This window comes from Crinia signifera, chromosome 3 (assembly GCF_055691185.1).
Source record: "Crinia signifera chromosome 3, ASM5569118v1, whole genome shotgun sequence".
NCBI classification, from domain to species: domain Eukaryota; kingdom Metazoa; phylum Chordata; class Amphibia; order Anura; family Myobatrachidae; genus Crinia; species Crinia signifera.
Window position 1 is genome coordinate 29205944 of NC_139219.1, and position 15027 is coordinate 29220970.

The 15027-nt window shown below is 49.2% G+C and overlaps 1 protein-coding gene across 1 annotated transcript in view; it reads right to left on the reverse strand.

Moving 5' to 3' along the window:
- The window catches only part of DNAH14 (dynein axonemal heavy chain 14), a 217272-nt gene that overhangs the window by 23509 nt on the left and 178736 nt on the right, over positions 1-15027 (reverse strand). The window contains exons 66-75 of the mRNA XM_083174857.1: positions 14892-15013; positions 12845-13089; positions 11732-12627; positions 10392-10584; positions 8915-8971; positions 6036-6254; positions 3007-3113; positions 2682-2838; positions 1215-1425; positions 1026-1128 (exon numbers count right to left, since the gene is read on the reverse strand). Of these exons, the coding sequence (XP_083030983.1) occupies positions 1026-1128; positions 1215-1425; positions 2682-2838; positions 3007-3113; positions 6036-6254; positions 8915-8971; positions 10392-10584; positions 11732-12627; positions 12845-13089; positions 14892-15013 (2310 nt within the window). The remainder of the gene's footprint in view (positions 1-1025; positions 1129-1214; positions 1426-2681; positions 2839-3006; positions 3114-6035; positions 6255-8914; positions 8972-10391; positions 10585-11731; positions 12628-12844; positions 13090-14891; positions 15014-15027) is intronic.

The window sequence follows — 15027 nt, forward strand, 5'->3', positions numbered from 1 at the left end:
GCAGTGACAGGGAGGTGTCTTCTGGGTGTTTCTGGACAGTAACAGGTAGGTGGTATATGGGTGTGTCTGGGCGGTGACAGGTAGGAGGTATATGGGTGTGTCTGGGCGGTGACCGGTAGGTGGTATATGGGTGTGTCTGGGCAGTGACAGGGAGGTGTCTTCTGGGTGTTTCTGGACAGTAGCAGGTAGGTGGTATATGGGTGTGTCTGGATGGTAACAGGCAGGTGGTATATGGGTGTGTCCGGATAGCAACAGGTAGGTGGTATATGGGTGTGTCTGGGCGGTGACAGGTAGGAGGTATATGGGTGTGTTTGGGTGGTGACAGGGAGGTGTCTTATGGGTGTTTCTAGGTGGGGACAGGGATATGTTATATGGCTGTGCCTAGGTGGGGACAGGGAGATGTATTATAAGCATGCCGCAGGCACCTCCCTGTGCATACACACTTACCAATCCCCACCCAATGTGTCATGTCTGATATCACAACTGGGCGGGTATTTAATTGCGACAGCCAATTCTGTCAGTCACCAGCGATCCCTGCGGGAAGTGTATGGGCGGTTGGAGCCCACCTGTATACACAGCCACATGTGCCGATATCTCTGTAGATGTACGATATTTGTGTGAATGACATCATACACAGACATATCAGGGATACACGCGATATATCGGACTTGCAGTTGAATGGCCAATATATGGCTCAGTGTGTGCCCAGCGTAACACTCCTCGCACAGCCACAACATGAGACTAGCCGCTGTCTGTAGCGTAATGGGATTGTTATGCAAAAGCCCCATTACTGGATGTGGATAGAATATATTCTATAAACCATTATATCAGCGGAACGGGGATTTCTGTAGCACATATCTAAGTGACACCAAAACTACTCTTTAGCTAATTTTGCCCATTGTGTCCATTGAAGCTTAGACATTGGGCTGAGAGCAGCAGCAGGAGTAACCATTGGGGCCATGATAACAAGGAAGCAGAGGAGAAGCGAGGTGTCACTAATCTTCATGGGCTTCGCATCCTCTCACCTTGAGGCCTTTCTGCAGGATGGAGACTGGGAAGCATCGATCGGACTTGGAGCTCAGCCAGAGCCTAAACTGGGGGTCCACGGAACTGCGCTGCTGCTCAAAGCTGAAATAAATCCACAACCTCAATGTTTCTTTGCATACAAGCAATAAGACAACTGCTGCAGAGCGCACTATGGGAACTGGACTTACCCGTCCACAATTTCCCTGAGTCTGGGCATGAAGGAGGCGGCCAGGTGGCAGTTCTGCAGGAAGACCCAGTGTCCTTTCATTCGCTTTGCTTTATTGATCAGCTCCTCTGCCTTCACCCCCTGGCCCCGGCCCAGAGAGACCATGTCTAGGTGCAGGGTGCTCCCTCTGCTCTCCAGGGCCAGCCGCTCCAGCTGACCGACCGGGTCAGTACCTATGGGATACACGTGGAACACACGAGTCATTAAACAACTTCATCTCCATTTCCCACTTGCTATCAATTACTTGGTGGACTGAACCAATATCCAGCCTATCAGTTCAGTATGGAAGAGATATCTGTGTGCCTTGGTGATGTCACTGGGAACAAGACCATCATAGATAGGAGCTATGAAGTGTTCAGTGATGTCACCAGGAACCAGTCCCTTACAGTTAAAGGTCATGAAGTGCCTCGGTGATGTCACTGGAAACCACTTACGAGTCATGAAGTGACACAGTGATGTCACCATGAAAGTCTCCCACATTAACGGGTCATGAAGTGCCACAGTGATGTCACCAGGAACCAGTCTCTCACGCTAAGGAGTCTAGAAGTGCCACAGTGATGTCACCAGATAACAGTTTCTCACGCTAAGGAGCCATGAAGTGCCACAGTGATGTTACCAGATAACAGTCTCTCACACTAAGGAGTCATGAAGTGCGTCAGTGATGTCACCAGGAAACAGTCTCTTACACTAATGAGTCATGAAGTGCTTCAGTGAATTCATCAGGAAACAGTCTGTTACACTAATGATTCATGAAGAGCCTTAGCAATGTCACCAGGAAACAGTCTGTTACACTAACGAGTCATGAAGTGCCACAGTGATGTCACCAGAAAACAGTCTGTTACACTAACGAGTCATGAAGTGCCACAGTGATGTCACCAGAAAACAGTCTGTTACACTAACGAGTCATGAAGTGCCACAGTGATGTCACCAGGAAACAGTCTGTTACACTAACGAGTCATGAAGTGCCACAGTGATGTCACCAGGAAACAGTCTGTTACACTAACGAGTCATGAAGTGCCACAGTGATGTCACCAGGAAACAGTCTGTTACACTAACGAGTCATGAAGTGCCACGGTGGTGCTGTTGGTTCACATAATAGCCGCCACCCCTCTGCATGGGCCAGTGCTATTTATCATAACTTCCATCCAGAGGCGTACCCAGATATTAGTAGGCCCCATAGCAAAAGTTTGTAAGGGCCCCCCATTTAGCAACTGATGGTGATAAATGAATGTAAAACATATTAGTTAGACAGCATAACGGGCCCCCTTCAGCTCTGGGCCCCATAGCAGCTGCACCCTTGCACCTATGGTAGTTACGCCCTTGCTTCCATCTCCAACTTGTCCCTATGACCCTGGCCCATCCTGCGTACTGTACTACCGCAGTGGCACCAACCGTGTTACGTAATATGAGTAATGTTCTAGTGACTGACCAGAAGACAGTATAAATATAAGAGGGGAGGTCGCTTCGGAATCCTCCAGAGCCTGCTTCAGATTTACTGCGCTGATTCCAACATATTCTGCGCCCAGATTCTCAGCTATGAAGTCCCGGATGCCGCTCGTTAAACATTCAGGTCGAAGAACCTTTATCTAAAAAGTAAATAAAATAAGACACACGATCACATCGCCCCCATGTGGCCAAATGCTTCAGCACTTTCTTTGGCATTACTAACAGCAATAAAACAATAAAACCGTAAGGAATAAAGTCAGAGTTCAGTAATTGGACCAATAACACAATGATGAAAGTTATCACGTTACCAATATAAGTTTCTGGAAGGAAGTCAGCATCTCCCATTGAAATCCAGCTTCAGGTGTTGGTTCTCTATGACGAGCACCCTCCTCCGGGTCTGGCCGCTGTGCCATGTCTGTGCAATATACAATGTAAGAACCGCTTATATATATATATATATATATACAGAATTCCCAGTGGCACTGAGGTGTCACTGTAAATGTATATACAACACCTGTTATGTTCTACAACAGTGCATCATGTTCTGTCCTGCCAGTGATTAGCGCTCCCAGAATGGGACTAATACCCCTTTCCCTGCATTTTCTGGTGTGAGAGGGAGACGGCGCACGGAGGGCGAATATGTGTAGCAGCGGGTCCGGGCAGCGGCGGCTGGGAGCTTGTAGCACTGTTTGCCAGGTGGCGGGGTGGGAAGCGTTGCTGAATATGAAAACATTTTGAAAAGACTGGCCAGTAGCTGATTGGCTGAGAGCGTCCGGCCAGTCTTTCAAATATGTTTTCAAATTCAGCAGCACTTCCCACCCTGCCGCCCAGCAAATAGCACTACAAGCTCCCTGCCGCCGCTGCCCAGATCCCCGCTGCCCAGGTCAGTAGCTTTCATACCAGCCAGTAACCCGGACTGGTCACGGGAGCATTTCTGCTAGCTAGTAGGGTTGAAATCCCGGCAATTTTTCCTGCCAATTTTGGCTAGTGTAAAAAGGGTATTAGTAAAAACCGGACCCGGGAATGTTGGACCAGACTCTGCATTCCCGGAGCTTGTAGTGTCCGATCCAGGGGGGTGTCTTGTCCAGGGAATGGCTGTGATGGCTTTCACCAGAGACATGGGGAAGGGGAGATTCCAGCCTCCCCGTGTGGTGTGGTCCGGACTGTTCCGGTTTTTGCTACATACAGGGAGGGATAATTATAATGTGATTCATTTGGCGTGTTTCTCCAATAGGGCCCTTATGGCACAGGAATGTGGGTATAGGGGCACGGCTGGATGCCCACGAGGTGCCAGCGACACACTATACAGGAGAGGTCATCAGGTGACAGCATGTTCTCTGCAGCCAATAAACATTTGTTTGGAAGGTATATCGTTGTTTGGTCGAAAGACATGTGAGGTCGACATGCATTGTGTTGAACACTAAAGGTCGACATGCCTAAGGTCGACATGGTTGGACAGTCGACAAAAGCATTAAGTCAACAGTGAAAAGGTTGACATAGGTTTTTCCCTTTTTTTTTGAGCCGACGTGCCAACAGGCGGCATTTCAGGTGGTAGTGCCCAAAGCATGCCAAGTGGACGTGGTACATTTTGACGGTGTCCATGTCGACTATGTCAACATTCGGGCCAAAAAATTTGAAAAACCCACGTCGACCTTTTCACTGCCAACCTAGCTATTGTCGCCCTTCCAACCATCTCGATCTTAGGCATGTTGACTTATTTCATGTGTCGACCTAAGCCATGTCAACCTTCAGTGGTCGACCCAATGCATGTCGACCTAATATTGACCCATGCCTGTTTGGAAAGATGGAAATGAGTGTAATTCCTGGAGGAGCCAGAAGGTGGGGATGTAGAGAAAGTTAAAGGTCGACAGTGTCTAGATAGACAGTCAACAGGACAACACCAAAAAGGTTGACATGTGCAAGGTCTACATTGCAAAGCAAGCAAAAGTTCTACATGGAAAGATCGACACATGAAAAGGTCAATATGCGGTTTTTATTGGTGTCAATCATTGCACAGCACCCAGCGGGGAACAGCATGGTTGACATGCACTGAATGTCGACATGGCTATATGCATAGGTATATGCTTTGTCACTCATCACATTGTCGAATGTGATTATATCGACATCATGATGTCATCAAGTTCAGAATGCCGACAGCCAGTGAATGACAGTGATAGAGGTAATCTGATAACCCAATCAGATCGCACCTAATTACCGGGGTCATGCCGGTTTAACCCAGTAATAGGTGAGATCTGAAAGGGCTTACCAGCTCCAGCAACCCGGCATTAAGAACCAGTAAAAAAGCAGGGCTCTTACCGGTTCATTGCCAGGTTGCTGTGTTCAGTGTTGCCTCCTCCCCCGCCCCTGATGACGCTCTGCCCCCGCATGATGCCAGCGAACCGGCGATATTGCTGGGTCTCATCCAGTGATTTACAAGAAGTGTTTTTACATTTGTGGAGTTTTATTTCAGCACATTTCTGTATTTTCCTGACATATTATTGATTTTTCTCCCCCAGAAAAATGTAAATCAGAATGACTGGAGTCCTTGGGGAGTGGATGTGTTTTTGCGGCTCCCTCTTCACGGTGGTTCCAGCCATGGTGTTGTGGTGAGGGGCATAGACTTGCAGCACATACTGACCATGGATATACTGTATGCGGAACACTTAGCAAATGTAAAGAGGTTCCATGTATTTTAATCATGTTCTATAATGGTGGTTGTCCTGCGTATATGTCCCCATTCCCCGAGGGGAGAATCTCCTTCAACTGAAGATCACATGTGATATATCATAGGATATCTCACATGCGATCCCAGCAAGGTCTGCGGATCCGATAAATCTATACTGTAGCCCTTGCAATTTCCGGCTCGGATGTGCACGGGACCGCGCATCGGATCGGAATCGGAGCTGAAACATGTGCGATTTACACTTTTCATCTAATTTATCGACACGATCTGTTGGATTAGAATATAAACAGCCCAAATCGCACCAGCGTGTGGGGGCCTTTAGTCTTGCCCCAGAACAAGAACAGGGGGAGCTGCCAGAGACCGGGACAGGTTGGATAGTCATTGGATGGGCCCGTATGTATTAGGTTGACAGGGTTGAAAGGTAGACGGTCAAAAGGCTAACCCCCCCCCAAAAAAATGATGTCCACCATTTGTGTGTGTCGACCATTGTTCTGTAGACATTTTGACCATGTCAACCTTTTGCAAGCGCTGTCTACCTTACATTTGTCTACCATGCACTGCCGACCTGTACGATGGAATCCATGTTTGCACATGAGCGCTGTGTAGTGATTGGCTGCCTGACTGCATCCTATCTGCATGGGCAGCGCCGCTCACCGGTCTGTGATGGGGACCCTGGACTTGCACACGGCTTGCTGAGGAAGTCGTACAGGTTCCCGGCGTTCCGGAAGTCTCCCCACTGCTGTGCGCCAAGTGACAGAGAGTCACAGAGAGCGGAGAAGGGCTCCAGGTGCTGGCTCAGGTACTGGCATTGCCTCCACGCATCCTCCGACAGCCAGCCGGGTACTCCGCGTCTGAGAGCCGCAGCCGTGGCACCTACACACAGGGAGACAGGATGCTGATAAGGCGACGTATCTATCTCATCGCAGGAGGTCACACGGGATGTACTAATATTAATGACAGTGGAATGACAGTCTGGTCTGCTGATAAGGAATGCCAATTCACTATAATGGGAGACAATGTCATTTATTTGTATATTTCTGAAATTATTCAACATATCAACTTTATTTTTGGTACACATCTTGCTAAGACCATTACACATATGTTACATGCAGAATGACGCGGAATGACGGCTGCCTCCTATGGAATGAGGACCATTTAATTTGCCATCCTGAAACAAAAATAGCGGTACTTATGTAGTATCTGGGCTGCCGATTTTTTGATTGTATGCCTTAAGTTAAGGCATACAATCAGATGCGATGCGATGCGATATCGCATCGCATACGATGCGATGCGATGCGATGCGATGACCCAATTTTTCCATAGGATTCAATGTTAAAATGGACTGAGTCCATTTTAACATGAAATTCAATGGGAAAAAGGGGTCCTTTTCATACCCCTACTATCCAAGTGGGCATGGAGTTGGATATAAACCTGTGGCGAGCGTAGCGAGCCACCGAGCCCGAAGCGTGGCGAGCGAAGCGAGCCCCGCGAGGGGACGGTATTCTGTGTCCCCTCGCGGGGCTCGCTACGCTCGCCACGCTTCGGGCTCGGTGGCTCGCTACGCTCGCCACAGGTTTATATCCAACTCCATGCCCACTTGGATAGTAGGGGTATGAAAAGGACCCCTTTTTCCCATTGAATTCCATGTTAAAATGGACTCAGTCCATTTTAACATTGAATCCTATGGAAAAATCGGGTCCATCGCATCGCATCGCATGCGATTTGGTCGGGTGCGATGCGATGCGATGGACCCGATTTCAAAATCGGCAGCCCAGTTACTACATAAGTACCAAAATAGCATTAAAGCAGCTCCGTTATGCGATATTAAGACCCCGATGTTACGGTAATCCCCATAGCGCACGCAGGAGGCAGCCGTCATTCCGCGTCAGGTGACATGTTTACGAGAGTAGGGGTGTAGGCGGGCATATTTGGAAAAGGATGAGCGCGTGCGCTATGGGGATCACCGTAACATTGGGGTCTTAATATCGCATAACGGAGCTGCTTTAATGCTATTTTGGCTTCAGGGTGGCGAATTAAAAGGCCGTCATTCCTTAGGAGGCAGCCGTCATTCATGTAAAATATGTGTGATGTGTACCAAAAATATAGTTGATATGTGCAATAATTTCAGAAATATTAATATAAATGTCATTTTTTCCCATTATAGTCAATTGGCATTCCTTATCTGCAGACCAGACTGTCATTCCACTGTCATTCCTTTTAGTATGTCCCGGTCACACACCCACTGACAATATGGGCTGCAAGGTCACCTATTAGGGCACTGATGGCAAAATGGTTCTCGGACCTCCAGGATGGATGTGGGCCGCTCATTGGGTTATAAGGAGTAGTGGCCATTCCTCCATGAACACTGGCCAGTAAAGGGAATGATTACTCGTTTCTTGTTTGCAGATGATTGGCTGACCTTTATATAAATCTACAGAGAAAGCGCTTAGCTCTGTATTGCAACTCACAGGCTACACTATCATAGGACATCTCTGAAGGTAATCGCCAAAAATATCAATTGCAATACCAATCATGCCCACATGAGGGAGGTAGAGTTTTATCAATGATCATTAAAGACAAGGACAGGACTTCTACTGGCAGGTGTGTGCTGTATCTCTTGCCCTCTCCCCCCCTGGGCGGGATGTACTAAAAAATAAATGCGGTAAAAAAATCCGTTTTTGGGGGGTCTTTTTCAAATGCACTAAAGCCCTCCCGGTGGGGCTTCGCTGTGGGGGTTGCCTATGGGCTTCTCTTTGCATCGCTGCTGTGTGAGGGATGCAACACAGATCTCTCCCAGCATGCCTCTGCGCCCGCCTGCGTCTCTGTGCATGTGCAGATATATATATATATATATCAGTAGGCTTTAATCCACAGCACTCAGCCATCTGCGGTGCCAAATTACCCAGGCCCAGGCTTGCTGGAGGGGCCTGGCGGGGGCCCTGGTCCGATCCCCCCCTTCCCCCTCCATCTCTCCCGAGCAGCAGCACACACCTACAGCATGTGCTGTGCTGACAGCAGGCTCAGCATGAGTGTCCCACTGACAGCATGAGAGCTCATGCTGAGCCTGCTGTCAGCACAGCACATGCTGTAGGTGTGTGCTGCTGCTGAGGGGGTGTGACAATAACACTCCCTACTCCACTTTAAAGTGGATTTCCACCCCCCTAAATGTCTGGGGGTGTGGCCTAATCGCAGGAGGTGGTCACGCCTCCCACAATTAGGCCATGCCCCCAACATTTTACCGGGGCCAGGCATACCTCTCGGCTGCCTTGCTTGCCACCACCATTATGCAGACATAATATCTCCCAACTTTGGCCTTTAGGGAATCGGGACCTGCAGCGCAAAAGGTGCATCCGGAAAAGTGGCGAGGCATTGGGAGGGGTGGGCGGGACCTTGGCAGGAGGAGTAAGCCTATCGATCCGATCCCTGGTTCTGTCATTTTGGAGGTGTGACCAGTGGTCCCTGGCTCCTGCTAAATGCGGGGCACCTATTCAGTGATCACCGACTCCCCCACCGTGCCCCATGCCTGGGGGTACCTTCATTTTGCTCCTTCTTGTCGGAGTTTAATGCGTTCTCTGACACATCAGCCAATCCTGAAAGACAGAATATAGGATTTATTACACATTTCTTGTCCTGCGCTGATACAAATATATAATAATCTAATATATGCAGAAACACAGAGAATATCAGGATGGTGTCAGTTTATTTCCTAATGCCTGACAAGTGACAAGGCTTCCAGAGCGTCCTCCTTACACCTCCCCTGTAACAGCCATCTGTCCCCTCCATGGCCTCAGGAGTCAGGACAATTACACCAAGTGGTCAATCCTAGTAGCCGCAACGGGGGCGTAGAACCGCCCACAACAGCACGTTATCTCGCCCCCCTTATGGCCCCATCTCACCCGGGCTCCTGTGTACACAAAAAGCCACAAGTCTGGGGTACTGTAATACAGCCACACTTACCCATACAACGAGGGAACTCGCAGCTAATAGGACTGACCCCCAAGTAGGGGGGGGGGGGGGCGCTTATTTTTACCCAGGGGATGCCGTAGCTTATAGGTGGGCAGAACATCAATTAGGTCATTATTGGACCTTTTCATCTGATAAATAAAGCAGATATTCTAAAGGCCCCTTCATACATTAGGCCGCCTTGTCCTGAGGCCATTACGGCCCCGATTTTCCCTGAGCTCCCCTGGCAGCTCACTAAGATTCAGCACTTGATGGCATGCAAATTATCACGTTAGCCCGGGGAGTTCCAGACAGGGGGTGTCGGAATTGAAAAATCCTATTCAAAAGACTGGATGGCTGCTGATTGGCTGACAGAGCTCTCTCAGCCAATCAGCGGCCACCCAGTCTTTTGAATAGGATTTTTCAATTCTCCACACCGAATCGGATACGATACATCGCTGGTGCTTAGTACCCGCGATGTGCCGCTGATTTATCTTATGTGCAGCCCGTCTGACCTCTGAAGTGCTCTTAGTGTAAATCTCATTGCATCTCATTGCCTAAATCGCAATGCATCTCATAGAAGTGTATAGTAAAGTCAGTGGCATCGCACCCTATAAAATCATGCAATCCCATGCAATTTTTGCGTGCGATTACATCGCACCGCCCACGGCCAGGGAGCGGTAAATAAATTACATAGGAAAATCGCATCGCACGCGATCGCATTGCATGTAAAAATCGCATGCGATGCGATTTTTTACGCAGAATCGCCCACTAATTTGCTAATACACAAGTACAGGCCTTTTTTACGTCTCTCAGCAAAGCCTTTATGCTCTGGGGCTTTGTGTTTCTTAGATTGAAAAATAATAGACAGTGAGGTTGGGATGAAATGTATCGGTGATGAGACCATGTATATATCCATGGGGTGTTCTCCCAGGTGGGGTGTGGACTCAAAGTGTTACCGAATAAATACAAATTGCCCATTTCTACTGTGTAGTGAAGAGTTTGGTGACCACGTGTGGTGTATGGCGAAGGCTCTGACGCTGGTATAGGAGTGCCTTATATAGGTACCCGTATTTCCTGCCGGGGCGCCTGCATCCATTAGGTTGCTTAGCAGCAATGAGTGCAGGAAGAAGTCCCACTCGCGCTCAGTCGGAGGCCCCGGAGAAGCGGATTCCTGCCCGATTCGGTTTCGCATGATGCTTACAGTCAGCATGAAGGAGAAGCAAAGCTTGTGCTCAGTGAATAAGGCCGAGGATACGATCTATAGGAGAATGATGACAACAAAAAGGACACATTAAGGCTTATTTTATAACATTCTGCGACATGCACAAGTATGCTGTAACCCATAGCAACCAAACATACTTTTATTGTAATTGCTAGGACAGTTTTATTATCAAATTTGTTGGGAAAAAAAACTTGGGGCAAAAAAGTAGATAAAAGCCGTCAAACAAAACAGCTGCTTCCGGCCAGGCGCTGACGCCATCCGCTCTTCCCCAGCAGGCATAAACACACCTGCGTTTTCCTGGACATTCCTAGCGTTTCCCACAGGGCCGGATTAAGGTCTGTGGGGGCCCAGGACAACAAACTTGTGGGGGCCCCTATAAATAAATGCTAACACTTTCTAAATAATTTGAACAGCAGTTTTCTATAAATGATAAAACTAGATTGATCTGTGAACTCAAGTCCTTGTCCTGGCTGACTCCTAGATTAGGAGCCTGGAGTCCTAGTAGTGGGAGTCCCCTGCCCGGCAGCAGTTACTCACTACGTCCGCACAGTGCCGGCGAGGAAGGAAAGAGTGAGCTTCCTCTAGTGACAGTATCACACATCAGGGGCTGGGCCCCCATACTCCACTCCGTCCACTCCATGTGTCCGTCCTCCCAATTGAAGCTGCTGCTGTAATGCAGCAGGTACACTCGGCGGCCAGTGCAGCCCTACAGCTGCCCCGTAGAGTCTTGCAAGATATCCCAGGACCCGGGACAACCGCCCCTGTCACCCCGTGGTGGATCCAGCCCTGGTTTCCCATGAAACAGCCAGGATCCACCCCCACTCCCTGTCAATCACCCTGTGTTCAGCTTGCAAATAGAAATATTTGCCAAAGCCGATTGTAGCCGGAACTTGCACATGTGCAGAAGCCCAAACATCGGCCACGTCTAAATTCAGACCTGGCTGAACAGGGCGGAATTGGGCCCCCAGTCCCTATCTGCTCCTACCGCCAATCTCTGTCTTCACAGCTCCCTCTCTCCATATCCAGTAAGTTTGAAACAGATCAGTGTCCCTGCAAAAATTGCTGTTTAGCACACAAAGGAGTAATTTGGTCCATCGAGTGACCTCTAGTGGTCAGTGGCGGCATAGTTTATTATTTTTGAGCCATTACCAATAAGGTCAGACATATCATGATATCAAATTACCTTGTACACGGATCTGGTCAGAGAGTCACTGATGTTGTGCAGGTGGCTATCCATGGCCTCACTCTGCTCAGCCACCTTCTGCTTTCCCGTGGTCCTCTGCAGAGAGTCACTGATGTTGTGCAGGTGGCTCTCCGTGCCCTCACTCTGCTCAGCTGCCTCCTGCTTTCCCGTGGTCCTCTGCAGAGAGTCACTGATGTTGTGCAGGTGGCTCTCCGTGGCCTCCCTCTGCTCAGCCACCTCCTGCTTTCCTGTGGTCCTCTGCAGAGAGTCACTGATGTTGTGCAGGTGGCTCTCCGTGGCGTCACTCTGCTCAGCTGCCTCCTGCTTTCCCGTGGTCCTCTGCAGAGAGTCACTGATGTTGCGCAGGTGGATCTCCGTGGCCTCACTCTGCTCAGCCGCCTCTCGCTTTCCCGTGGTCCTCTGCAGAGAGTCACTGATGTTGTGCAGGTGGCTCGCTGTGTCCTCACTCTGCTCAGCCACCTCTCGCTTTCCTGTGGTCCTCTGCAGAGAGTCACTGATATTGTGCAGGTGGCTCTCCGTGCCCTCACTCTGCTCAGCCACCTCCTGCTTTCCTGTGGTCCTCTGTCTGCTCAGTAGCCGAGGAGAGGAGCCTCTAGATACCTGGGTCTGGGAAGGTTTTAGGACTTTCATAGACTCCACAAAAACCAGTTTGAACCAGTGCAGAGAGAACTGGTACATGTAGTTCAGGTGAACGAGGTCAGCCACTACGAAATACAGAACCGCCCCTCTCTCAGCCACAGGGAGGTAGATGCCACGGGCAGCTTCAATGGTCGCCTCCGTTTTCCCAGAATCCTTCATTCTCTTTATAATGTCCTTGGATGTGACTTTGGATTTTTGTAATGTTTCAATAAGATCTTCATCGTCAAGTAAGTGCCCTAAACACAAAGGAACAGTTACAATTCAGAGGTGAGCAATTACTTTCCATTGCAGACAGCAGTCCAACAAAATGGCTGACTACCACCTTGGCCTCACGCCGCCGATTGGCACAGAAATAACTGGACAAGACTGTCATTGCTCACACTAATAAGTGATGGTACAGTGGTATGGGTGGGAGAGCGTCCCCCTTCCTCCAGTGACTGACCCTGCGCCTACCTTCTGTTTTCTGCAGCAGAGTGAGCGAGCGCTCCTCCAGCTGGCGCAGTGTGCGCAGGTCCGCAGTGATGCTTTCCAGTATACGACACCTCTGCACCTCCAGGTGGGGCTGCTCATGGCCGACGACGTTAGACAGAAGCTGGTCCACCAGCCCGGAAAACGTCACTGTGAAGTTGATCAGTGTCACCGTAATACAGACGGCTGGGAGGAAATGAGGGCTGGGGGCCTGGGTTGACATGTACAGCCTAAAAGAAGAGAATATTCAAATAAGGTCACCTCAATGGTTCCACACATGTCATGTCCTATTAACTCCAGTGATCTATCATCATCTCTAGGATTCTTTTGGTGCGTTTACCACAAACTTTCCATGAATTACCCTGGGAAAAATAAACCTGCACGTATTTTTGTATTCTCATGGCAGAGACCCCAGCATACATTGTAGGATCTCCAGTAACCACACGGAGCCCAGTGAGAAGTTCCTCAATTACTCTGATGGCAAAAGAGCTGAGCATTTGTATAAACAGGATTTAGGCACTTTGACTGAGAGAGGGGCGGTTCTGTATTTCGTAGTGGCTGACCTCGTTCACCTGAACTACATGTACCAGTTCTCTCTGCACTGGTTCAAACTGGTTTTTGTGGAGTCTATGAAAGTCCTAAAACCTTCCCAGACCCAGGTATCTAGAGGCTCCTCTCCTCGGCTACTGAGCAGACAGAGGACCACAGGAAAGCAGGAGGTGGCTGAGCAGAGTGAGGGCACGGAGAGCCACCTGCACAATATCAGTGACTCTCTGCAGAGGACCACAGGAAAGTGAGAGGTGGCTGAGCAGAGTGAGGACACAGCGAGCCACCTGCACAACATCAGTGACTCTCTGCAGAGGACCACGGGAAAGCGAGAGGCGGCTGAGCAGAGTGAGGCCACGGAGATCCACCTGCGCAACATCAGTGACTCTCTGCAGAGGACCACGGGAAAGCAGGAGGCGGCTGAGCAGAGTGACGCCACGGAGAGCCACCTGCACAACATCAGTGACTCTCTGCAGAGGACCACAGGAAAGCAGGAGGTGGCTGAGCAGAGGGAGGCCACGGAGAGCCACCTGCACAACATCAGTGACTCTCTGCAGAGGACCACGGGAAAGTTTATGTAGGCGGGATCTGGGTCACTCACAAGGATGCGAATTCACATCCGAGCCAGAATACTACCCCCCCAGACCTTCTGCACATCGCTACGATACCCTTATGTCCGCCGCCATTACTCCTGCAGCTCGCACCCCGAACCCACCGCCTGCGCTCCTGCTGCCCGCCGGCTGCATTGCGAGCAATTGTTCATGCAATTCGATAAATATTATGTGCAGCACATGACCTCTATGAACACAACAATCGACCGGTGGGCCCACGCATCGCGTCAGGTGACCCATCTGACTTGCATACAATCCTTTGATACAGATGCGGTTGAAATCGAAGGACTGTACGCAATATTACCCTAGTGTATGTGCACCAGTGTTCCCTCTAAGCTGTGCGCATGTGCGCGCGCACACAACTCAAGGAACATGCGCACAGACATTACAACAGAGCGCACAAAGCAGCAGTGGTCCCTTTTTTGCAGTTGTGGACTCAATTAATGTGTGTTTCACCCATTAACTACATTGTGTGCTGTGTTTTGAATGTTTAAATGTTTAATATCATTTTGAAGTAAAGTTAACACAAATGCTGAACGTCATTTTCCAGTTATATATGTGACGCACAAAAATTTAATTTCCTTCCAAAGTTGCACAGCCAAAATCTTTTGCCGCACACAGCCTTCGTAAAATTAGAGGGAACATTGATGTGCACCATAAGAATAAACTTCCAAATAACTGTGGGTTACATGCAAAAGCAGTGAGTATTTACCCTGCACAGAAACAATATAAATGCATTTGCTCCCCTTGCATTATAACATGGTATGTTCCAGACACGAAATGACTTGCATTTTTGCATTACGGAATCTGGCCCGGTGCAACCGGTTGTGGAACAGAAGGATGTTAGGAGTCGTCTCGGTTAAACAAACAATTACCGGAAATTCTGGTTGTACTCGATTTCAGAATCCCCCAACTGTATAAAATCTTGCCCCGCTCTACGTCGGATTTCTTTTCCTAAAATAGGCTTCAAACTGGGGTCCAAGTCTTCTGCCACGTCCTTAGAGGAAGGGG